The sequence below is a fragment of the Henckelia pumila genome, unplaced genomic scaffold (assembly GCF_033568475.1).
Source record: "Henckelia pumila isolate YLH828 unplaced genomic scaffold, ASM3356847v2 CTG_664:::fragment_1, whole genome shotgun sequence".
In the NCBI taxonomy this organism is placed as follows: domain Eukaryota; kingdom Viridiplantae; phylum Streptophyta; class Magnoliopsida; order Lamiales; family Gesneriaceae; genus Henckelia; species Henckelia pumila.
Genome location: NW_027331877.1, coordinates 204,810 through 231,923, shown reverse-complemented (window position 1 = coordinate 231,923; position 27,114 = coordinate 204,810). Strand labels below are relative to the sequence as shown.

The 27,114-nt window shown below is 37.0% G+C and overlaps 2 protein-coding genes across 2 annotated transcripts; one reads left to right on the top strand and one right to left on the bottom strand.

The window, feature by feature from the left end:
* The first annotated feature begins 2,711 nt into the window (after positions 1-2,711).
* On the top strand, positions 2,712-6,292 carry LOC140873573 (rhodanese-like domain-containing protein 7). Its single transcript, XM_073276742.1, has 5 exons — positions 2,712-3,139; positions 4,373-4,624; positions 4,708-4,806; positions 5,403-5,684; positions 5,915-6,292. The coding sequence occupies exons 1-5, from the start codon at positions 2,726-2,728 to the stop codon at positions 6,290-6,292; spliced, it is 1,425 nt and encodes a 474-aa protein (XP_073132843.1). The 5' UTR covers positions 2,712-2,725.
* Positions 6,293-6,686: 394 nt separating this feature from the next.
* On the bottom strand, positions 6,687-7,076 carry LOC140873572 (uncharacterized). The gene has a single exon (XM_073276741.1). The coding sequence runs from the start codon at positions 7,074-7,076 to the stop codon at positions 6,687-6,689; it is 390 nt and encodes a 129-aa protein (XP_073132842.1).
* Between the last annotated feature and the right edge of the window lie 20,038 nt (positions 7,077-27,114).

Sequence of the window (27,114 nt, the reverse complement as noted above, 5' to 3'; positions counted from 1 at the left end):
ATTTTTATTGCTTAATTAATTTTAAAACTTAAAATTCTCTTATTTAATTTTATAGATAAAGTTTGGACTATTTTAATTATAAGTACAAAATAGTTTTCACATTACTCCTCGTGGAAACGATACTTTATTCATTATATATTAAAATTTGACACCGTGCACTTACGGGCATAAAATTTCGCAACATTTGGACTCTAACATTTTAATGGAAATGCCTATGGCCGAATGTTGGCTCATAATGTTGGCTCATTAACATAAAAATACAATATTTTTAAATATTTCTCACTGACATAAAAATTAAATATCATGCACCACTTTTAAAAATAAAAAACTTTATAAAACATATATGACTTAAAATTTCTTAAATCTTGCTCATTGGCTAGTCAAGATTCTTTTCGTCACCGGAATTCAACTCATACCTGAATAACATCCAGATCTAAATTTTTGCATAAAATTCATAATTTAAACATTTCAACACATAAATTTTCAGAATAATTAGTTAAATTCTCGTGAGTAAATTTATGAATTTTTCAGACATTACAAAATTTTTTCTGAGTGCTTAAGTGAGATTGTGCTAGCACAATAGATGCGAGAGATTCATGTTGCAAAGATAAAGCTTCAATAATTTTTCCCTCTTCAAGCATTTTAATTTTCTTGATGGATGTGTGTGCCTTGAAAATATACTTTACTAAAAAGCAAAAGACAGCTCCGATCAATTGTAGATTGGATAAGAAGATATCCCTTAGAGCCTTTGTGGAAGATATGCTTGTAATGGTGAACGGTCGAGTACTGTGTAGAATAGGCGAGTAGATATTTTCATGATGGCCATTCAAGTGATTTACTTTCAAAAACTGGGAAGTGTTGGCTTTAATTCACATGTAACCGGGCGAGTGTGTGATGCCCGGGGCTGATGAGGCAGAGAGTGATCGCCGGTGCCAAGAGGTTGCATGGACAATGAGCGGCTTCTGGTAGGCTTCTAGGCGGAGGAAGACATGAATGAACCGATCCCGTGCCGAAATGAGAGGGGATTCTGAGAGAGTGTAGGTATGGAACTACATAGTTGAGGAGGGCTTAAAAGATTTCATATGTACTGCTCATATCAAGAAGGTGCATCTTCTTTTCAGAAGCTCATCACATAAGAACTCCAAAGTTAGGCGTGCTTGACTTGGGGCAATTATAGGATGGGTGACCCCCTGGGAAGTTTTCCAGGGTGCGTGTGAGTGAGGACATAAGCATGCTGAAAAGACCCGTCTTGATACAGTGGGGCGTTACAAATGATATCAGAGCCGACCTCTCTTAGTACGGTATGATTCGGGGACGAACCAAGCGGAAGCTGGTGGGCATGTGACGCCCGGGGCTGATGAGGCAGAGAGTGATCGCTGGTGCCAAGAGGTTGCACAGACAATGAGCGGCTCCTGGTAGGCTTTTAGGCGGAGGGAGACATGAATGAACCGATCCCGTGCCGGAATGAGAGGAGATTCTGAGACTGTGTAGGTATGGGACTACATAGTTGATGAGAGCTTAAAAGATTTCATATGTACTGCTCATATCAAGAAGGTGCATCTTCTTTTCGGAAGCTCATCACATAAGACCTCCAAAGTTAAGCGTGCTTGACTTCGGAAGCTCATCACATAAGACCTCCAAAGTTAAGCGTGCTTGACTTGGGGCAATTATAGGATGGGTGACCCTCTGGGAAGTTTTTCAGGGTGCGTGTGAGTGAGGACATAAGGGTGCGTGTGAGTGAGGACATAAGCACGCTGAAAAGACCTGTCTTGATACAGTGGGGCGTTACAGAGTGACTTTTCACGATCGGGCAAATGATCTTCAAAACATGTAGCCGATAACCTGTTTTACAAAATAATGCAGCAAGATCGACAACAAAGATTTATTGTTTGTTATCACTGAAACTTAGGGATTTAACAAAAGTGATCGTATACGAAAACATTATAGATATTATTTAATACAAACATTCCAATGTACACATATATACGTATATAGAAACTTACAAATTATATATTCAAAAATAAAATATATTAAAAAATATTTATACATGTAAAGTAAAATGATTTTTTTTATTTATCTATGTTATAATATTATTATTTATCTTAATAAAATTACAATTCATAAATAAACCGAAATATACATAACTAAAATATAATTTATTATATTTTATAAAAATATTATGAAATAAATATTTTTTATATTTAAATATTTAATTAAAATAGAGTAAAAAATCATTTAATTTGTTAAAAATATTTAAATCTAGTACAAAAATTTTTGAGATAATCAGCAAAATTCACTCGATAACTTTCTTAGACTATTGATTTTTTTTTTTCTCCGAATGAGATATATATGTCTTTTCATTTACTATAGTTAAATATTTTTTCGAATTCATATATAATTTTATTTTTTATATAGTGAAAATGAATTTATTTTTACAATTTTAATTAATAAAAAAATTTTAAAAATGAAATATGTATTTAGTTGAATTTAATAATAATATTAGACTTAAAAAAATTGAAGTGAATGTCAAAATTATCTTTTGAGTTTGATAGTATATCAATTAAATTATTTTTAATAATTCATGTACCAATTTGACATTTTATCAATATCAAAATTTTACTCATATAATAAATTTTATATATTATTTATTTATTAAAAATAAATAATTTTTCTTGTTTTTTCAGCCGATCGGCTTAGAGGGCACCCACAAATGGAGTAAACGGCCATGGTTACATTGCTCCGCTTTTCTTTACAACCCCACCCTCTGCTCCTCCACAGAACCACCTCTTCGGCGGTGGCGGCGCTGGCGGTGAGAATGGTTCCTTCTCCTACTTCAACCCTCTCGCCAAAGCCTAACTTCTCGATCTCGATGACCAAACCCACTTCGGAAATCACCTCAAAATCCACCAATTTTCCCATAAACAAAGATTCTGCCAACTCGCTTTTCAATTCTCAGAGGCTCACTCACTCTGAATGCTTCTCTTCAGCTCCAGGTGCGAAGCCAATCACTGTTGCTGAGAGTGAATGCGTTGGTGATAGTGTAGAGTGCCCGTTGATGGTGGTGTCGTTTTACAAGTTCGCTGATTTTCCGGACCATGCTGATTTACGGGAACCGTTGAAGGAGCTGTGCGAGCGCCTGGTAATTTCTGTTTCTTTTATGTTAAGTAATTTTAATTTATTGCACTTGTATATATTGTGGAATTTTGCATTTTCCTTGTTCGGAAAGTGATTTTGCGCCATTTTAGTGCTTGGTGTTCTGATTAATCGTAATTATACATAAACGATGATTACCTATTTGACAACACAATCGGCAATAGTATGAAACTGGAAATCCAAGTTTGTGCAACTAATCGAGAACACAAATTCAAAACAAGATAATCGGCAATCGTAACATGCAAAACCAAAAAATGACACGATCATTTATAGTGGTTCGGATATAAACATCCTACATCCACTTTGTGGCCCAAAGCTCAATCACTATCATCAATCACGAAGTGTGTCAAGGGTTTACAATGAATCGACTTCTATCTTCAATCACACGAGAATTGAACACAAAGAGAAACAAGAATACAATCACAAAGACTCCTAACCAAAATAAAGAGTAAACTGATCGAGAGTTTCTGTAACTAAACAAATTGCTTCTATCATCTGCTTCGATCCCTTGGTTATATGCATGGCCTCTTTCCAGTTGGTTACATTGGTTGGAGAAGTTGAGATTAGAACTTATCCTCTGTGTCTTCTTCTTGCATGATATGGTGCACCTTCTTGATTCTTCATTCTCATTGGTTTTGCAAGCTGAATAAGAATGTCAACCCATTACACTTGGCAGTTTTTTTCTTGAATCTTCAACTGATATACTGTTCGCATTCTGTTGGAAAAATTCTTACTAACGATATTTTCAGTTTGATTTGGATTATGATTTTTCAAGAATTACTATGAGGTTTTGTGTTGGCTCTTGTTTTGTTCATGGAAAATTAAACTGATTGATGCCTACTTGAGATGGTTCATTTAGTTTCTGTATGAATTTTGATATAATGTTTTATGTAGTAGACTTGGGCTTGTATCACGATGCAGTTTAGAAATGAGAAACTAATATGAAAAAATGGCCTTTAACGTGTCCATTTAGAAATTTGTGGCGAAGGTTGGAGAATGATTCTTTGAGATTTCAACATCTGAGCTGAATCTACCTGAATCAAAATTTCAATTTATATGCTTTTCTTCAAGTCACTGAAAATGTACGGATCTAGCATCACATGATTGATGTTGCTGTTGATTTGAGCTGCCAAAATTTGATGACCTCTTCACTTGCTATTCTGTTTATCTTCAATCTATTCGTCATATCATTCATCCTCACTAAAGCTGATAACCTCAGCGTGTTTCAGGAGGCATTATTCTTGCACCAGAAGGAATCAATGGTAGCGTATGTGGAACTCGTAATTCCTTGGATGAAGTGCTTGATTTTATCCAAACAGATGACCGTTTAGACGGCCTTCGCTGTATTGAGTCACCTGTTAGTCCCGAGGAAGAAGCTATTCACCATGGTCATATGAGCAGTTCTCCTCTTGCAGCTGGAGAAGATGCTCCCTTCCGGTGGGACCATGTGAGGGTCAAACTGAAAAAAGAAGTAAGTTTAATATTGGAGCTATGAGTAGCGATTTTCTCTATGACTGTTTGTAGCAGCTAAAATATTTGGTACATCGTTTGCAGATAGTTACACTTGGAATGCCTTCTGTATCACCAATTGAAAGAGTTGGAAAGTATGTGAGCCCCAAAGAGTGGAACGAGTTGATCAGTGATCCTGATACTGTAAGTAGCTTTAACTTTGTTGCTTTTCTTGAACAAGGTCTTGCCCCATTCAATCGATTTGCGAATGTGGTATACAATAGTATTGGATCTTGGATTTATTGGAGAACAAGAATGAGAACCTTTTCTAATTCTTGATTTTGAAGACATACATGGAGATGTTTGTTCAAATCTATTTGTAGTATCATCTAGTTTCTGGTCTTCTATTATTTTCTTTATTTGATTTTAAACTAATAATTGATGACTATGTTGCCTGGAATAAAAATGAGAGAAACTATTTTTCATCGACCTTTTCCATCATACTTTCCTGAGAATCCTAGATCTATAAAAAAAACATAAATGGTTATACATCACTATCATGATATTATCTAAACTACGATTGTAAAAATCGTCTACAAGCATTACTCTTGATATACCATGAGATTTGTACTCCTAACAAAGCTCATGGTTCATAGATCATTAGTGTTATTTCTGTATGATCTTTTCTTGATTTCCTTGTGCCTCATCATTATTGCAAAGGTTCATTTAAATACCCTAAGCTGGGGACTCGCGAATATTATCCTCCAATTTATATGTTGACTTTAATTATCGTGATTTAGGTGGTGATAGATGTTCGCAATGATTATGAAACTAGAATTGGGAAGTTTAAACAGGCAGTTGATCCTTGTACAACAGCGTTCCGGGAATTTCCACGATGGGTGGAGGAACGATTCAAGTCGAACAAAGCCAAGGACAGGGTAGAACTCACTGCTTCGAACAATAAGCCGGATGAACAAATTGATGAAATGGAAAAGAAGATGCCACGAGTAGCAATGTACTGCACCGGTGGAATTCGGTGCGAGAAAGCTTCTAGTTTTCTACTAGGCGAAGGCTTTAAAGAGGTGAAATTTTTTGTCTCTAAAGTACAATATAATCGTGGGAAGTAACATTTGTCATGGCCCATATGCATAGGCCCCTGAGCACACGAAATTATATTCAATGAACTCTTGCTGGCAACTAATTAGCAGCCACACTCATTTTATGAAAATAATTGCATCCCATGTTGATAGAACAGTCAATTTTAGATGGTTAAAATAAAATCACTAACAACCTTTTGCCGTTGTTTCGTTAGGTTTATCATCTTCAAGGTGGGATCCTGAAATACCTTGAGGAAGTTCCCAAGGCAGAGAGCCTTTGGGAGGGCGAGTGCTTCGTGTTTGATAAACGAGTCTCGGTAGAGCATGGCCTTAATCAGGGTACTTACAAACTTTGTTATGGATGCAAGCAACCCGTGAGTGACGCTGATATGGAAACCCGAGAATGGGAGTATGGAGTTACTTGCCCATATTGCTACTCTTCGAAATCCGAAGAAGAAAAAGAGAGGGCTAGAGCTAGACAGAAGCAGTTTGAGAGATGGGGCATTATTGGTGGTCCGGATAAAGGCCGTAAACCTGCCTTATTCGGTGTTATTGAAGAGAGACTAGCGGAGCAGATGCCAGGCTCAGCATGATGAGCCAGGATACAGTTTTCCATTATTGATTCTCAAATCCTTCCATATGATTTACCAGTAATGTGATGCTATTTCTTGTGATTCGAGGGTAAATTGCGTTGACATTTCTTCAAAGTTTGATTTAATCATTTGATTGATATTTCAACACTTGCATTAGATCTATATTTGAGGGGGGATTATACCAACTAATTTCCATTGATATTATAGCTTTTGGTGAAATCACAATGAGATCTCATCTTATCTTACAATTGGTGCATTTATTAGAAGAAAGGATGATTGAGAGCAACAACAATGAAACAGTCATCGACAAATTGTAATTGAGAAAGATATTTAAGTAGAATATATACATTAATTTTGAAGTATTTATCCGAACTGACAAGAAATAAAAAGAAACCTAATCAAAGGAGCCTTCTCCCTCCTTAAGAGCCTCGAAAACCCTGGAACTTTTGTCAAAAATATGTGCCCTCCTGCGATAATCACTGGCCTCTCTCCCCTTGTCCTCACCCATGATTGCCTCTCTTTCCAAGCACTCCACCAGCTCCACAATCCCACCAATCTCTTTGCACTTGTTACTCAATCTCTTCATTCCAATCAACTCCTCTTCCAGTTTCTTGTCCAGTTCTGGTACTGATCCACTGTTACTACATCTGATCCTTGATACAAGCTGCCCATTTCTTGGAATTCTTTGTTTCAGACAGATTTGGTGGGCTTCAGTTGGTGGGGAGGATGATGATATTGGGTGGAGAAATCTGATTCTTGTTTGGTACCTAATTGTTGCCTCCATTGTTGCTTTCTTTCCGAGTTTCTGAGGATTCCCATGCTTAACCCCCACAAATATAAGTGGGGTTCTTGTCACGTTTCACTGTGGATCGAGCGCCACGTGGTTTGAGTAGAAGATACCTCGCACATTTCCTTGTAGTACACGTTAGCCCAAGGAGTTTAGACAATTTTTTTTTTTTGATAGGGACTAATCACCAATCTAGGTTTGGGTTCAAGTACTAGACACTAATTTACCCATTTTGTGAAGGAATGAAAGGCCGAATGGAGTGATGTCATGGATTCATACACCTAGTACCGTTTGCTAGGTATGATGAGATAAATAATACATAGATAAGTAATATAATGTAATAAATAAAAAATAAGAAATGATAGTTAATATAGTATTTGATTTGATTGATAGATTATCGTTTATTTGATTTGATTGATTAAATTTTATGGTCATAATAAATTACCATTTTGTCCTTTTAACAATAATTAAAATATAAATAATATTATTTATAAGGGTAATATAGTAATTTAAATTTAATGATTTGATTGACGTAAAATAAATAATTAATGATTTGATTGATTTAAAATAAATAATTAATAGATAGATAAATAATATGACGAGATAAATGAGAAATTGAATAAGATAAGTTATACATAAATTAATTATAAAGTCTACCAAACGATAATTGTGGGATGTGGTGTGCCAATGGATAGGAATTCACCTCCCACGTCTTCTGACACAAAGCCATTGACTATTCACATGTTGATTTACATGATGACGCAAGGGGATTGGAGGATATTTTCTTCTCTGAGTTAGATTAAATTCAAGCAAGGGCTTGCTTCATTGTCATTTTTTTTAATTTTATTTTTAAAATTCTTACTTTTAACTTCAATAATTGGGATAATATTAAAAATGTCTCTATTATTTTATACAATTCTCAATTATATTCTTTTTATTTCATCATTCCCAAATATATGTCCATCGTTCACCAACATAATACCTTAAATTTCCCCTCAAGCTCAAAATCACTCAAAAAATTCCTATAATGCCTCTAGGAATGGTAATTATATTTATTGGGTCATGTAATGGTATTAAATCCTAGGTATTTTTATTTAGACGTACAAAATTATTATTGGACTGTAACTTACTTGGTAGAGGAGAAAATTTATTCACAAATAATGGATCCGAACATATTTTTTAGGATTTTTTATTTTCAGGATTTTTTCCAATATTTTGGAATACTTTGAACAAGAAGATTTGACTAAGGTTAGATATCATGAAGAGTTGGAAGTCGATTAGAATACTAAGATAAATTATGATTCAAAGTCATAAATTATTAGAAATTATTTTGGATCCATCTAAGATAGAGAAATTCAAATGACAGTAAAAAATTATGGCAATCAAAACTGTCAAAGTGGTGCAGAAACCTCTAACCGACGAAGAAAAATTGATCAATCTTATCAAAACTATTTCCAAAAAAAAAAAAATGATGACAACAATAGAAAATATTGATCTTGAGGATCTGAAGAACCTAGCAGAATCATTCGCAAATCTCAAAGTCGTAGATCTAAAATGAACACGACTGGGGTGATCAATCTCTAGTAACACAGATTATACAAAGAAAAGAAATTGTGGGATCCCATAACAAAAATGATATGAATTCTTGTTTTACGAAAAACAAATACGATTATATTGAATTGCACTATTAGTTCAATAACAAAAAGAAATCAAAGAATTTTTTCGATCTTGAAACAAGTAACAATTTGGATTTTCACCTCTATTTTACAACAAAACTAGCAACAGATAATCACGATATAAACAATTGATCTCGACGGAACCTTCAGAAAACTTACTTCTAACAATCTACGAAGAAGAACAATCGACAAACGCCACAAAGTAATTAAACTTTGATAAGTTTGATTTGAAAAGAAGAAGCTTTGGAAAAATTCTAGAGAGAATTTCAAATTGATAAATTAATAATCTGAATAATTCTTAATTGTTGTATTCAATAATGAATCAATATAGTATTAACGTCCCAAATTTATCTTAATTGAGCTTATTTGAGATAATCAGAGTTTCCAGAGTTCAAGAGCCGACTTGTTTTTGATCAGGATCTATTTTGCAAAATTCAGATTTTTCAGGGACTAAAATGCAAAATTGGTATTTGTTAGATATTTATAGGAGCTTTGACTTATTTTTCTTCACTTCATCTTCCTCTCTCTCTCATCTCTCTCTCCCTCCATTGAAGCCGCCTCCAACGATTCTTGAGCTTCCAAATTTCTTCCCGAGCTCGATCCGTTCGTTAGAATTTATTTTTGAAGGCAGATTAGCGATCACGGCTGCGAGAGCTTCGTTCTATCGTAAGTATTTCTCCGATCTGATACATTCTATTTTTTGGATGTTAGAATCAATTGAGTTTTGAGTATATTGTTCTTGGCAGAGTTCTGATCGTTTATTCTCTGTCAGTTTCAAAATAGAGCGTCGTTCGGAAATGTTATGATTTTGGAAGATTATTCGAAAGTTTGAGTTTTGTGATTTGTTGAAATCAGATTGTTATGGTTGAATGTTGGTTGATTTGAGTTTATTGAAGTGATATTATGTTGTCTGCGATTTCAGTTTGATTAGAATATAGCCGTTATGCCGTCGATTCGAGTTTTGGGCTATAGTTTGGGTTTGAATTGGATTTGAACCGTTTCAGTCAAGTGTGATTGTCGATATTGATCTCGAACCTTTATTACTTCTTTTGCAGATTCGTTTGAAGGTCGTTGAGTTGCGAGGTTGCAGGAGTTGTATCGTTTTAGAGATTGTAGCCGATATAGTATCGATTCTATTATTATCGAATAGGAATTTGGATTGAATTTTGAATGAGTATATTGTTGTTTCCAGGTTGGAGCATTGACGTTTGAAAAAGGTATAATATGACTTAGATGTTGGAACACATCTTCAGATCATAGATTTGATACCCAGTGCAACGGAAGTTTACATTTTTTTATATGGAACGATTCTATATCATGAGTATCAAATCCTAACGATTAAATTATGCAAGTAAAATAATAATAATAATTAATATTTTACCTCTTCAAGTTATGGCTTGATTATGGACTCCAACAGATTAAATCTGCTCTTGTTGTAAATCCCAGGAACTGATGACTTGCTCGATCAATCTCCGGAATTAGGTCCACGAACAGAAAACTAAAACCCTCTGATTGATTGCACAAGAAATCAATCAGATGTTTATCAAAGAGATCAAATAGATTTGATCTGTCAATTCAGAATGTAATTTTTCATAAAAATCACAGACTGAATTCTCTCAAAAAAAGAGACAGGATTTTCGAAAAATCCTCATTTTATTTTGTGTAATTTTTGAAAATACAACTTTGAATAAAGCATTAGATTTTCAAAAATTGCACCTTTTATTTATAGATAATTTCTAGACTGAATTAAGTTATATGTCTATTAGGACACTAACTCCTTAGGGCCCATGATCCATAACTTAAGCCCAACAAGCCAAGCCTGTTATTATAGAAATTAATATAAAATTCATCATGACTCCGATTAATAAAATGATTTCACCAATGTGCAAAAAACCATTTTTGCACCTTTTAAAGTCAAGATAATTTTTCTGAATCCGAATTCAGTGATTTCCAAAAATGCCCATCCCTATGTCATTTTAGGAAATTCCACTCCCTTTAGTTAAGAAGTCCAACTTTTCTTTCATTAAATTTAACTCTTTAAATTTAACATCTCAACGGGGATTAGTAATCCATTACTTGTGTGACCCTCAATGGTTCAGAGATACAGCTAGCCGTGGGCTCACAACTCCTTGTGACTCAGAACAACAATTTCCGACTTACCAATCGAATCATGGTAAGAGCGCCTAGCAACATCGTCCCATGATTCCCTAGGTATCACTGATAGTGCCTGCAAGAACCAGTAGGTTTTGGTTAGCGTAAATACGGTCCCTTCATCCATATATCCCGATCGAATCAACAACCATTGGTACATCGAGAGTCGTTCGAGATTCGATAACTATTTAATGCATCTTGAAGATCAAATAGTGACATCGCATGTGCTACTAGGAAACCAAGTAACCTACATCACATCGAGTACTCTGGCCAGAGATTTGTCACACTAATATCTCCTCAGATTGCATAGGATATCCACACTCGCAAGCGTATGGTGAATCCTTGACAACAAACCATCGACTCCTATATGTATCGTAACTGTACCCAATCCCGACACCTGATAACCCTCATAGAGTCGGTAAATGAGTCAAAGTATAGTACTAGCATATATAGTCTCCATGATGTTTCAAGTAGTAAGGACTAATGGTGTACAACCAAAACTGCGAACTTATCCACTCAATTAATAATAACCACTTGGAAAGTTCGAATAGGGTAGTTCGATCATTCATCATATGAATATCCATTTGCATGCTTTGAACATCTCTATGTTCCATACCAATGAAACGTGGTACTTGGCATCGCAAATGCTAGTCTCGATCTCGAGCGTTCCTTATCCTTATTTGCGGACGGCTCAATTGATTAGGAACTGTTTAGAATATACAGTGACTATAAGATGTGTTTCATGACAGTGATCTCTCTTTATTCACTATCTCATCTTACTTACACTATAGTATATTCAAGGTCTTTATCAAAACAACAATAGTATATCACAATATAACATTATGAAGAAAGATAAAGAAAATGCCATTAATGAATGTAAATTATATTAAACAAATATTGTTTACAATAAGAGACTCTCAAAGCCCTTAGCCACAACTTGGCTAGCGGGGCACCAACTTTTTCAGTCTCCCACTTACCCTATAGCCAACTAGTCATACTACATAGTCCCATTGCTTCGCGATGTTTGTCAAACAATGGTCCTGGCAAGGGCTTAGTAAGTGGATCAACGATATTGTCTGCAGAGGCCACTCTCTCGACAGTGATGTCCCCTCTTTCCACGATCTCTCGGATGATGTGGTATTTCCTCAGTATGTGTTTGGATCTTTGATGAGACCTTGGTTCCTTTGCCTGAGCAATGGCGCCAGTGTTGTCACAGTACACCGGGACTGGACCAACAGCTTCAGGAATTACGCCCAACTCTTGGACGAAATTCCTCATCCAAACGGCCTCTTTAGCAGCAGCTGATGCTGCAATAAATTCTGCCTCAGTGGTGGAATATGCTGTGGTGTCCTGCTTGGAACTCTTCCAAGAGACAGCACCGCCATTGAGCATGAATACAAATCCAGAGGTTGACTTCGAGTCATCCTCGTCACTTTGGAAGCTAGAATCGGTATAGCCTTCCAATTTCAATTCTTTTACTCCATAAACCATGAATATATTCTTAGTCCTTCTCAAGTACTTTAGAATATCCTTCACACCTTTCCAATGCATTTGACCGGGATTGGCCTGATATCTGCTCGTGACACTCAGAGCAAAGTCTACATCCGGTCTGGTAGATATTATTCCATACATGATACTACCTATGGCTGACGCATATGGTATGTGTGTCATTTTCTCTATCTCTTCGTCAGTCTTGGGAGACATTGACTTGGATAGAGAAACTTCATGACACATAGGTAGATGTCCTCTCTTGGACTCATCCATAGAGAACCTCTTCAATATGGTGTCAATGTAGGTTGCTTGAGTGAGTCCTATCATTCTCTTATATCTATCTCTATAGATCTTTATTCCTAGAATATAGGACGCCTCACCCAAATCCTTCATCGAGAATCTACCTGATAACCATATCTTTGTTGACTGCAACATCCCTACATCATTCCCAATGAGTAGGATGTCATCAACATAAAGTACTAAGAATGTCACAACATCCTTAACTACTTTCTTGTACACGCATGGTTCCTCCGGGTTCTTGATGAAACCAAAATCCTTTATTGTTTCATCAAATTTCTGGATGTGAATCCCTCAGGTTGCATCATATAGATTTCTTCCTTAATGTTTTCAATAAGAAATGCAGTCTTCACATCCATTTTCCATATCTCATAGTCATACCAAGCTGCTATGACAATAAGGATTCTTATGGACTTGAACATTGCGACTGGTGAAAAGGTTTCATCATAGTCAATTCCTTGTCTTTGAGTATAACCTTTTGCTACCAATCGTATCTTGTAGGTCAGTACCTTACCATCAGGCCCAAGTTTTCTCTTGTAGATCCATTTACACCCTATTGGAACAATTCCATCGAGAGGATCTACTAAAGACCAAACTTGGTTTGTATGCATCGAGTCTATTTCCGACTACATAGCTTCAAGCCATAAATTCGAATCCGCATCAGAAATTGCTTCCTTGAAGTTTCTTGGATCACATCCAATGTCGGGTTGATTTTGATCCTCTTCAAGAAGTAGACCATATTGAATAGGAGGTCTAGAAGTCCTCTCGGATCTTCTAGAAAGAGGCGTGTCGTTTAATGGTTCCTGAGGTGTGGGATCGTTATTTTGTATCTCGGGTTTTTCTCGAATTTCTTCAAGTTCCATCATCTTGCCTTTCTTATCAAGTAAGAACTCCTTCTCTATGAAGGTGGCATTTCTCGAAACAAACACTTTTGTTTCAGTTGGATGATAGAAATAATATCCGATTGAATTATTCGGATACCCTACAAAATAACATAAGGTGGATCGACTATCCAACTTATCTCCCACTTTCCGCTTCACGTAAGCAGGACATCCCCAAATCCTTAAGTACGAATACTTATGAGCTTTGCCATTCCATAACTCGTATGGAGTTTTATCCACTACTTTAGTGTGGACATTGTTCAACAACAATACCGCCGTTTCAAGCGCATAGCCCCAAAACAAAGGTGGGAGCTCAGTGAAGCTCATCATAGATCGAACCATGTCCAACAATGTTCGATTGCGATGCTCCGAAACACCATTTAGCTGAGGTGTCATAGGAGGAGTCCACTGAGATAGAATCCCATTCTCTTTTAGATAGTCCAAAAACTCGGTACTTAAATATTCTCTACCTCGATCCGATCGAAGTGCTTTAATAATCTTACCTAGTTTGTTTTCTACTTCAGCCTTGAATTCTTTGAATTTTTCAAATGCTTCAGACTTATATTTCATCAAATATAAATACCCATACCTAGAATAATCATCAGTAAAGGTAATGAAGTAGGTGTGACCAAATTTAGTACCAATACTAAATGTACCGCAAACATCTATATGAATCAAATCCAACAGATTTTGACTACGCTCAGGTTTTCCTTTGAAAGGAGATTTAGTCAATTTTTCTTTTAGGCAGGACTCACAAGTAGGTAGAGAGTTAATATCAGACATATCAAACATGCCCTCTCCCACTAGCTTGTTCATCCTCCTTGAGGAAATATGACCTAGCCTAGCATGCCAAAGGTTTGCCGGGTTTTGACTATCGTTTTTCCTTTTATTTGTTGTTACCAGTTTATCAACATAATTAATTGGAACGTCTTTTAGTTTTAAGTTATATAGATCGTTTTAAATTGTCCATTTCAAATCAAACATTCATTCTTGTAAATATTGCAAATCTCATTCGCAAAATTGCAAGAAAAATCTTCTCTATCAAGAATAAAAATAAAAATAATGTTTTAATGAAATCTTGGCATAAATAAAAACATCTCTCTAAAAATATAGCTTAAAATTGTTTTGCAAAATCAAATAAATGTTTCCCATAGCTTTGGATTCAACACTGGAATCATTCCCGAGCCTTAACTGGGTCTCACCCATCCTTAGCCTATTACTACTTGTCATCATCTGCAACTCATTGCAAATGTGAGATCTACATCTGGTATCCAATACCCAAAAAATAGTATTAAGTGAAACATTTATTTCATTATAAAATATATCCTTAGCAGTTCGTAACTACTCGATATATATATTCTTTGCAGTTGCGCTTCCAGTAACCGGGTTTCTTGCAGTGATGACAAACTTATTTAGACTTGTCTAGTTTTGCATGTAACATTTGGCCTTGAGATCATGGTCCAACCATTTCTCTAGTTCGGCCAATCTTTCCGAAGTTACATTAGCCGGGGTTGTTTTCGGAGGAGCCTTTTCTAGCACATAGAAAATCTTCTCCGAACTCATGACAATCTTAACTTACGAAACCAATCTGTATAGTTTGCGCCAGACATTTTGTTTTGTTCGAGAATAGAGAATAGTGGATTGCGCGAATTCATCTTAATGAAATACTAAAAAGAAACAGACAATTATTAGTGATTGTTTAATTAATTTACTAAGACATAAAATAGGCAAAATTTATTTTATGAATCTCACTCCCACTATTTTAACGATTTCACTACCCTCTAGTGAAAACGGAAAACTGTTTTCCTTAGTGGGAACATGGAGTCCAATTGACAAACTATGGTCCCGAATAATATCAGCCAACCATAATTTTCAAAAGGTAGAGCCCAATTGCTTCCAAAGCAACCCCCATGCTTTTACCTCATGTCCAATAAGGGCCCAATAATATGACGCCGTTTATTGTGACATGTCAAGATGACCCATCAATATTAAGTTGTGATGGACGATCGCCATGTGGATCCCCAATAATATGAGCCAATCCCATGGGAGTTCCATCCAACTTACAACATATGTCGATCCAATGTACAACTTTCCGACGAACGGCCCCCCCCCCCAATAATATGAGCCGGACCGTGCCTGCGGGTAGCATCTCATACGTTGATCGTTGATGGAAGGTAGAAATATTTAAACAATATTTAATTCCCTTTTGTTTATCTTGATATTAATTTTAAATCATATTTAAAATGAGGGATTTTTAATTTTGAAAAATTGTCTCATCTTATCATATTTGTATGCTCGGGATTCATGCAATTTAGTCTAAACATGCATACAAAAATAATATCATATATTATATTTAGGATGATCGACCCCAAAACTAATCGACCCGTGGTTACCAATCACGAGTCTAAGTCCAATCCTAGGTGATATGCAAGTATGCAATGCAATCCTATTACATTGAGCTTCCAATTTACATTTTTTTGGTCTTTATTGTCTGCTGGGCCTACCTTTGTCTTCAAATCTTTATCTCCCAATAAGTTTAATAAATTTACAATAAATTTCGATGACAAGTAGGGGATACATATTTAAGGGTGAGAACGGGCCATAAACCAGGCCCACTTTTTATTACAAATGACAAATCAAATTGGGCCATAAACCAAGACCATTAATAAAACCCAACAACAATAACAAAAACCAAATGTAAATTTCCTAACATACACCTACAAAATTGGTCATGGCAATCGATCATCCTTTATCCAATATTTAATTCAATAATTAAATCATTGGATAACATGCAATGACAACATAATTAAAAGATAAAATCAAATTTTTTTTTAATATATACATAAGATCATATCTTATCATCAATTGTACCAAAATAATTAATTTAAAAAATTTAATTTAACGGATAAAATTTATAAATTTTCCAAAATTCAAATTTATCCAAAAATCAATTTTAAAAATTTTGGACTCAAACAATTTGACCCGATGCTACGTGGACCAATCAAAAATAATTTTCGATCGGACCAGAAACTAAAATTTCAAAAAATTAAAATTCTAATTAAAAAATCAAATTTTATTTTTCGGGCTGCCCGGGACGTTCCCGGGCAGCCCCGCCCCCACGTGGGGCATGGGCTAGGGCAGTGATGGGCTCCCTGTGCTTGGGCAGCGCCCAGCGCCACCCTGGGCAGCGATGGGCTCGCTGCCCTGGGCAGCAGCGAGGCTCGATGCCCCGGTTTGACCATCAAATTTAATTTTAAAAATTTTTGTTTTCGTTTCTAAAACCCGAGGCTAAAAAATTTTGTACAATCGATTAATTTAATCGTTTGATCTGAAAGCAACCTGTCTTTGACGCCATTGTTGGAACACGTTTTCAGATCATAGATCTGATACACGGTGCAGCGGAAGTTTAAATTTTTTTTTATATGAAACGATTCCATATCATGGGTATCAAATCCTAACGATTAAATTATGCAAGTAAAATAATAATAACAATTAATATTTTACCTCTTCAAGCTATGGCTTGATTATGGACTCCAACAGATTAAATCTGCTCTTGTTTTAAATCCCAGGAACAGATGATTTGCTTGATCAATCTTCGTAATTAGGTCCACGAACAGAAAACTAAAACCCTCTGATTGATTACACTAGAAATTAATCAGATGTTTATCGAAGAGATTAAACAGATTTGATCTATCAATTCAGAATGTAATTTTTCATAAAAATCACAGACTGAATTCTCTCAAAAAAGGAGACAGGATTTTCGAAAAATCCTTATTTTATTTTGTGTAATTTTCGAAAATACAACTTAGAATAAAACATTAGATTTTTGAAAATTGCACCTTATATTTATAGATAATTTCTAGACTGGATTAAGTTATATGTCTATTAGGACACTAACTCCTTAGGGCCCATGATCCATAACTTAAGCCCAACAAGCCAAGCCTGTTATCATAGAAATTAATATAAAATTTATCATGACTCCGATTGATAAACTGATTTCACCAATGTGCACAGAAACCATTTCTGCACATTTTAAAGTCAAGATAATTTTTCTGAATCTGAATTCAGTGATTTCCAAAAATGCCCATCCCTATGTCATTTTAGGATATTCCACTCCCTTTAGTTAAGAAGTCCAACTTTTCTTTCATTAAATTTAACTCTTTAAATTTAACTATCTCAACGGGGATTAGTAATCCATTACTTGTGTGACCCTCAATGGTTCAGGGATACAGCTAGCCGTGGGCTCACAACTCTTTGTGACTCGGAACAACAATTTCCGACTTACCCATCTAATCATGGTAAGAGCGCCTAGCAACATCGCCCCATGATTCCCTAGGTATCATTGATAGTGCCTGCAAGAACCAGTAGGTTTTGGTTAGCGTACATACGGTCCCTTCATCCATATATCCCGATCGAATCAACAACCATTGGTACATCGAGAGTCGTTCGAGATTTGATAACTATGCAATGCATCTTGAAGATCAAATAGTGACATCGCATGTGCTACTAGGAAACCAAGTAACCTACATCACATCGAGTACTCTGGCCAGAGATTTGTCACACTAATATCTCCTCAGATTGCATAGGATATCCACACTCGCAAGCGTGTGGTGAATCCTTGACAACAAAGCATCGACTCCTATATGTGTCGTAACTGTACCCAATCCCGACACCTGATGACCCTCATAGAGTCGATAAACAAGTCAAAGTATAGTACTAGCATATATAGTCTCCATGATGTTTCAAGTAGTAAGGACTAATGGTGTACAACCAAAACCGCGAACTTATCCACTCAAATAATAATAACCACTTGGAAAGTTCGAATATGGTAGTTCGAACATTCATCATATGAATATCCATTTGCATGCTTTGAACATCTCTATGTTCCATACCAATGAAACGTGGTACTTGGCATCGCAAATGCTAGTCTCAATCTCGAGCGTTCCTTATCCTTATTTGCGGACGGCTCAATTGACTAGGAACTGTTTAGAATATACAGTGACTATAAGATGTGTTTCATGATAGTGATCTCTCTTTATTCACTATCTCATCTTACTTACAATATAGTATATTCAAGGTCTTTATCAAAACAACAATAGTATATCACAATATAACATTATGAAGAAAGATAAAGAAAATGTCATTAATGAATGTAAATTATATTAAACAAAGATTGTTTACAATAAGAGACTCTTAAAGCCCTTAGCCACAACTTGCTAGCGGGGCATCAACTCTTTCATTAGACTGCAATGGAACGAGTAACTCGAATCCGACTTGATTCGAGTGTTCTGAAAAATTCACATACTTGCATGTTAATTGAATTACTTGATTTTTTTGAATGAGTTATGATTTGCATTTCATTCATCTTGAGTCAAAATCATTGATTTTAGTGGGCAGGACGGCCCTTTTATGTTAGACGTTTTGGGGGCTTAAAGCGAGTGGCCTAGGTGTAGAGGTTCGCCTAGTGTCAGCATAATAATTTTAGTCGCACCAAAGTTTAGAGGATGGAGATACGTAGTACCACCTCGATCGGGAGAGTCGGTGAGTTGTTTACGTGATCTCATCCTCGGGATCCCAAAAGAAAAGTAGCAATTTCTTGATTATCCGAACTTGATAATCCCAAAGTTTTAAAGACATGCATTTCATTTTGTTTTCTCTTGGAATTGCATGGTTGATATTTGAATATCTAGAAATTGATGTATTTCGTTTTAAGATGTTTATCTGATATAGCATGCTACTCTCTTTTACTGGGAATATTATTCTCACCGGATTATCCAGCTGTTGTCTTGTCTTTGTATGTGTTCTTGGCAACATGTGGGGCAGGATCAAGTCAGAGGAGGCTTGGTTAGCTTCGGGATCAAGGGATAGAAGTGAGACTCGGTTTAGAAGTCGAATCAGCATGTCAATCTAGTTTATATATTTTGAAGCACGTTTAGAACTCGAACTTGATTGAATGTTGTCGTTGCATGTAATTCGAACTTGTTATGTTTTGTGTTCGGATTTTAATAACTAGAACCGATGCATGTTCTATCCTTTGGAGCAGTTTGATAAACTCTAGAACTTCATGTATTATTTAGAGAGATTGAGTTTGTAATGCATGATTATGTTTTGATGAAATTTGGGAGTTGTATTGCTTGTTTCCGGTTTTGTTATTGTTCATTTTTTTCTGGCGTAGCAGAGCACGGACCCCGTGGCCCTTTTGTGTAAGGGTTCGTGCCCTCTCGATTTTTCAGAACCCTTGATTTTTTTTGTGCATGCACGGACCCCTTGCCCTTTCTGTGTAAGGGTCCGTGTAGTTGGATAGAAACACCAGTTTTTAGTGCATTGATTAGGCACGGACCCGGACACGGATGTGTGCATGGGGTCCGTGTGTTCTTTGATTTAATGCACGGACTCGTGCACGGATGTGTGCACGGGGTCCGTGCATGTGTTGTAAAAAAAAAAAATTCTCCTTTCCTTTCCTTTTTATCTTGGATCTTGTTTGCTTATTTATTGTTTATTCCGAGAGTAGATGATTAGAACCAAGGTCTCACATTAAGTGGTATCAGAGCGATAAGATCTGTGACTGAATTTAGAAGTGAGCGGCGTAGATCGAGTCCGCGTGAATTGATTTCTTGCATGTGTTTGAATTATTGTTGTTTAATTAATTCAATGCGAGCATGCTTTATTATTGAGAATTATTTGAATTACATGACTATGTGATTTAAATTTATAAAGCATGATCTACTTGAGATATAAATGTTTTTGTTTATCGATTGGTATCCGATTTTCTGAGAGATTGAAAGGGCACCGATTGGTAGCAATTCAGATATATCGTGTCCTAACCTTTGATTATCAGATGGGTCCTCATCGAGTTATTAACAGAAACCCATCGCCAGTTACTCTACCGAATGAGCAAGCTAGTACTGAAACTTTTCAGATGGATGCTACAGCGACGCCTATGGAAACCTTGCTAAAGAGGTTTCAGTTGTTTAACCCGCCTTTGTTGCTGGGTATAGAGAATCCTGTTGACTGTGAGAGCTGGTTGGACGACATTGATCAGTTGTTCGATTCCCTAGATTACTCGGACGACTGCCGAACCAGGTTAGTCATTCATCAGCTTCGTGGTGTTGCTAAGAACTGGTGGATCACGACAAAGATATCCATGGAGAACCGAGGTACAGTTGTTAATTGGACTTTTTTCAAATCTGAATTTTATAAGAGATTTTTCCTTGTTTCGTACCGAAAGGACAAGGGAGCAGAGTTTGCCAATATGAGGCAAGGGAACTTGAACATTGAATAGTATGTTGCTAAATTCGATAGTCTGTGGCATTTTGCACCGCATATCACTGACAATGAAAAAGCCAAAGCTGATCAGTTCATTAATGGTCTGAACCCTGATATCTTCACGTTGGTAAACACTGCTAGGCCTGATAATTTTGCGGATGCTATGAATCATGCAAAAGGAGCTGAAGCAGGTTTGTGGAGACAGAGAGGAAGTCAGTTTGTGCATCAACAATAGCAGGGACAGTTCCAGGCACAACCTTCAATACCAGAACCAACCGTCCCAGTACCAAAATCAATATTTTCAGTTTCAGAATCAACCACCTAGTTCTGAGGGTGGAAGCAGTGGAGGCAATAAGAAGGATTACTATCTTTCAAAGGGAAAGCAGTTTAAGAAGCACGGAACCAGTTCTTCGAGCTCTAGTGGCTCGAGGCAGTATGGATCGGGACAGAGTTCGGGTCAGTCAGGCATGTCTTGTGCCAATTGCGAAGGTCGTCACTCCAGTGATCAGTGTAGAGGTATTTTTGGAAGCTGATATATCTGTAACCAGGCGGGGCATTTTTCCAAAGCATGTCCTCAACGTGTCCTTGAGCAAGCACAGAGTGGAAGTTCTTCAAGACAGTCAGCTCAACCTCAGAGGCAAGCATTTACTATCCACTCTTTCCAACCTCAGCAGCAGAATAGACAGGAAGGTAATTAGTATGCGAACCAGCCTCCCAGACAGCAGGCACGAGATTTTGCTCTGACTGAGGATCCGCAGGCTCAGGCTAAGGCTGCACCCGATAATGACATGACAGGTAAACGTTCGATTTTGGTTTTCCTACTCTTATTGACTGTTAGATGCTGGTGAGTCTCTTGCCTTCTTATTGAAGATTCTCTTTAATGTTTATCGTGCCTCTAAACTTTGGTTGAGTCGTTCGAACACTCCTGTAGTGTTGTTAAATTTCTATTAACCGGATCTTTCAGAAGAATTAGTTTGGACTAGGAATTCTTATCGATGATTTTTTATGTTCCAATGGGGTAACATCTGATGCAGTGCGACTGCGGTTATTCTCATTCTCTCTACAAGTACAAGCTGTTGAGTGGCTAGATGATTTGCCTACTGGATCAATTACTACATGGGATCAACTTGTTCAGACCTTTCTGAATAAGTATTTTCCCCCTACAAAGATGGCTAAACTGTTCTCCGATATCATATCATTCAGGTAGAAAGAAGCTGAATCTTTACATGCTGCTTGGAATCGATTCTTAAAGATGTTGAGGATGTGTCCTCAACATAATCTTACTCAGAGCCAGCAGACTCAGACTTTCTACAATGGGGCTGATCAATCTGTTCGATCTATGTTGGATGCCGCTGCAAATGGAAGCCTATTCAGGAAAACACCGGCAAAGGCATGGGAAATAATTGGAAATATGGCTGAAAGCAACATTGGATGGCCAGATGCTAAAAAGGAGAAAAAGGCTGGAGTATTAGAAGTCGATGCATTAACAACACTGAATGCCAAGATCGATACTCTTACTCATCAGATGGCAGTTATGTAGACATCTTCAGCCAACCAAGTGCAAGTCCAACAGCCTGACGAAAAACAAGTATTTGAAGTTGATGCTGCAAATTTTATGGGGAATCAAGGGAGACAACAGTACAATCCCTACAGCAATACTTACAATCCTTGCTGGAAGAACCATCCAAACTTCTCTTGGAAAGCTGCAGATCCTACAGCTAATACATCGAAACCAGTCGAGAAGAAGCCCTCCTTTGAAGAAATCATGATGAAATATGTAGCTGGTACTGAGACCCGTCTACAAAATCAGGCGACAATGTTGCAGAAGTTAGAAACACAGATGAGTCAGATAGCAACACAGCTGTCTACTAGGCCAGCAGGATCGTTGCCTAGTAATAATGAGAGGAATCCCAAGGATGTCAATGCTATTCTGGCGGTGACTAGATTGCAAGCAGATATTGTGGAGAAAAATATTGAGGATGAGGAAGAAAGCGAGCTAAGCAAGGAGAAAGGGCTGGAGGAAGTGCCAAACCAGTTAGACTCGATGCCTACGGGCAAGAAAGGTAAGTCCTCTCATCCAATTATTAATGAGAATATTTATTTGAGTAAACTGCCCTTCCCCCAAAGAGCAAAGCAACTGCAATTGGATAATCAATTTGCAAAATTCTTAGAGATTTTAAAAAAGCTTCATATTAATATTCCCTTTGCAGACGCTTTGGCTCAAATGCCCAGTTATGCAAAATTTTTAAAAGAGATTTTGTCTAACAAAAGAAAACTTGTGGATTTTGAAACTGTGAAGTTGTCGGAGGAATGTTCTGCTATTTTACAAAATAAACTCCCTCCGAAACTCAAGGATCCCGGTAGCTTTTCAATTCCATGCACTATTGGAAAATCATTTTTTAACAAGGCTTTATGTGATTTAGGTGCAAGTATTAATCTTATGACTTATTCATGTTTTGAAAAGCTAGGAATTGGTGAAGTTAAGCCAACTACTATCTCCCTGCAATTAGCTGACAGATCTATAAAATATCCAAGGGGGATTATAGAAGATGTGTTAGTTAAGGTTGATAATTTTATATTTTCAGTGGACTTTGTTGTGCTTCATATGGAAGAGGATCGTGAGATCCCTCTTATTTTGGGTAGACCGTTCTTAGCCACTGGAAAAGCATTAATTGATGTGCATAAGGGAGAGTTGATGTTGCATATGAATGATGAGAAATTTATATTTAATGTTTTTCAGGGCATTAGATATCCTGCAGACGATTCTGATTGTTTTAAAATTGATATTACTGATGATTTGGTTGAGTATTCTCTACAAGAACAGTTATCTGTGGATCCATTAGAAATATGTTTGACAGGTGCAACTAAGGAAGTTCATGAAGTAGCACGGTATTTGGATTGGAGTTTGCCCTTCGACAGACTCATCAATACCAAGATGGGGGAGCTTAACCATACTCCAAAACCACTGAAGCCATCCATGGAGGAGCCCCCCACTCTTGAACTTAAACCACTCCCTTCTCATTTGAAATATTTGTATTTATTAAAGAATGATAAACTGCCAGTAATTTGTTCATCTTCTTTAACAGGTTGTGAGGAGGAAAAACTGTTGCGGGTGATTCGAGAACACATAAGAGCCATCGGATGGAGCTTGGCCGATATCAAGGGGATTAGTCCAACCATGTGCATGCACAAAATATTGATGGAAGTGGAGCACAAGACATCTACTCAACCACAGAGGCGACTCAACCCGGCAATGCAAGAGGTAGTGAAAAAGGAGGTAATCAAGCTCCTTGATGCAAGTATTATCTATCCAATTTCTGATAGTGAATGGGTGAGTCCAATTCAAGTATTGCCTAAAAAGGGAGGGATGACAGTAATCGAAAATGCAAATAATGAATTAATTCCTACTAGAACTGTTACGGGGTGGAGAGTTTGTATTGATTATAGGAAATTGAATGATGCCACCCATAAGGATCACTTCCCCCTCCCCTTTATTGATCAGATGGTTGAGAGACTTGCAGGGCATGCGTTTTATTGTTTTTTGGATGGTTATTCTGGATATATGCAAATTCCTATAGCACCTGAGGACCAACATAAAACAACTTTTACTTGTCATTATGGTACTTTTGCTTATAAACGAATGTCGTTTGGTCTTTGTAATGCCCCTGCCACTTTTCAGCGGTGTATGATGGCTATTTTTCATGATATGGTTGAAAAATTAATAGAAGTGTTTATGGATGATTTCTCTGTGGTTGGATCATCGTTTGATGCATGTTTATTTAACCTAAAAAAAGTGTTGCAGAGATGTGAGGAGAGCAATCTTGTGTTAAAATGGGAAAAATGCCACTTCATGGTAAAAGAGGGCATTGTTTTAGGACACAAGGTGTCTGAGGTAGGTGTGGAGGTAGATCGAGCAAAACTTGAAGTAATTGAAAAACTTCCACCTCCCACGAATTTGAAGGGCATTAGGAGTTTTTTTGGGCATGCGGGTTTCTATAGGAGATTTATTAAAGATTTTTCTTCTATTGCTAAACCCCTTACTAATTTATTAATCAAAGAGGTGTCTTTTAATTTTTCTTCTGAGTGCTTGCAGGCCTTTCAGATTTTGAAGTAGAAATTAACAACTGCACCAGTGATAGTAGCACCTGACTAGAATCTGTCGTTTGAATTGATGTGTGATGCCAGTGACACTGCGTTGGGAGCCGTGCTTGGACAAAAGAGGGACAAAGTACTTCATGTGATTTACTACGCCAGTATCACTATGTCAGCCGCCAAACTGAATTATGCAACTACTGAAAAAGAACTTCTCGCAGTAGTGTTTGCCCTGGATAAATTTAGGTCTTATTTGGTGGGAAGCAAAGTCATCGTTCACACAGACCATTCGGCATTGAAGTATTTGATGAGTAAAAAGGATGCTAAACCCAGGTTAATCCGTTGAGTTTTATTATTGCAAGAATTTGATTTGAAAATTGTTGACAGGAAAGGCGCGGAGAATCAAGTTGCGGACCACCTTTCTTGTTTGGAAAATCAAGGAGCTGAAGCGCAAGTGATTCATGATGATTTTCCTGATGAACAGATGTTTGAGGTATCTAATTTACCATGGTATGTAGACATCGTTAACTATCTGTCAATTAAGTTTCTTCCTTCGCATTTAACTTATCAACAGAAAAGGAAATTTTTCTTTGAGTTGAAATATTTTTTGTTGGAAGATCTTTTTCTGTTTAAGATCTGTGCAGATGGTATCATTTGTAGGTGTATTCCAGCGGAAGAGGTAAGATCTATACTCTCACATTGTCACAAAGGTCCGATTGGAGGTCACTTCAGTGCGGGTCGTACTGCTGCTAAAGTACTTCAGTCGGGATTTTATTGGCCTTCTTTGTTTAAGGATGCATATACCTATGTGATTGCTTGTGACTCTTGTCAAAAAGTTGGTAATATTTATAGGAGACACGAGATGCCCCTAAATAATATTCTTGTTTGTGAAGTTTTTGATGTATGGGGTATAGATTTCATGGGACCGATTCCTGTGTCTGAAGGGAACAAATATATTTTGGTTGCGGTCGATTATGTGTCTAAATGGGTTGAAGCACTTGCATGTAGGACGAATGACTCTAGGATGGTTGTGAAATTTTTGAAAAAATTCATATTTTGTAGATATGGTACCCCTAGAGCCATAATTAGTGATGGAAGAACCCACTTTTGTAATCAGCAATTTGATACACTTTTGACAAAATATGAGTTCACTCACAAGGTGGCAACACCTTATCATCCCCAGACTAGTGGGCAAGTTAAGATTTCTAATAGGGAGTTGAAAAGAATTTTGGAAAAAACAGTGAATTCGAACAGGAAAGTGTGGTCGAATAAATTAAATGATGCGTTATGGGCCTATCAAACTGCTTTTAAAACACCTATAGGAACTTTTCCCTTTAGGTTGTTATATGGCAAAGCGTGTCATCTTCCTGTTGAACTTGAGCATAAAACACTATGGGCTACTAAATTTTTGAATTTTGATGTGCAGGCTACAGGTGAAGAACGTTTGCTACAGTTGAATGAACTTGAGGAGTTTAGGTTGGATGCCTATGAAAATGTCAGAATTTACAAAGTCAAGACCAAGAAATGACATGATCAGCGCAATTTCTCACGTGAGTTCGAGGTAAGCCAAACTGTTTTATTATATAACTCACATTTGAAGCCCATTTCAGGAAAGCTACGTTCGAGATGGTCAAGACCATTTACTATCAAGAAAGTAATGTCATATGGTACGGTAGAAATTTATAGTCCTGCCACATGAGCATTCAAAGTTAATGGGCAAAGATTAAAAGTTTATCGAGGTGGTATCTTGGATCAAACACAGACCACTGTCGACTTGCAAGACCCGTTAAATTAAAAAGGGAGGTAAAGTCGTGTTATAGACTATAAATTTAGCGCTATCTGGGAGGAAACCCAGTGTTTATTTTATAGTTTGTTTTTTTATTTTAGTTTTGTTTTGGTTTTATTCCGTTTTTTTTAAGTATTTTTGTTGGGTTTTAATTATTGTGCAGGCCAAAGTTTCTGCCCTAATAGACTGCGCACGCACGAGGCCCCTTCCTCGCGCGCGCGCAGGCTAGTACTCCAGAGGCTTGCTAAGGGGAACGCGCGCGCGTGCGTGCGCAATGCAATCGTACAGAGGCACTTAAAGTCACGCGCGCGCGAGGCTCCTTTTCGCGCACGCGTGAGAGACGCAGATTGAAAGCGACGGATTTTTTCTTTCTCTCCCATTCTTTTTTACCTCTT

Bases quoted from the DNA above. Each gene is read 5' to 3' on its own strand.
- LOC140873573 (XM_073276742.1), top strand. From the start codon at position 2,726: ATGGTTACATTGCTCCGCTTTTCTTTACAACCCCACCCTCTGCTCCTC. The intron at 4,807-5,402 runs GTAAGTAGCTTT...ATCGTGATTTAG, and splicing joins TGATCAGTGATCCTGATACT to GTGGTGATAGATGTTCGCAA. The intron at 5,685-5,914 runs GTGAAATTTTTT...TTGTTTCGTTAG, and splicing joins TAGGCGAAGGCTTTAAAGAG to GTTTATCATCTTCAAGGTGG.
- LOC140873572 (XM_073276741.1), bottom strand. From the start codon at position 7,076: ATGGAGGCAACAATTAGGTACCAAACAAGAATCAGATTTCTCCACCCA.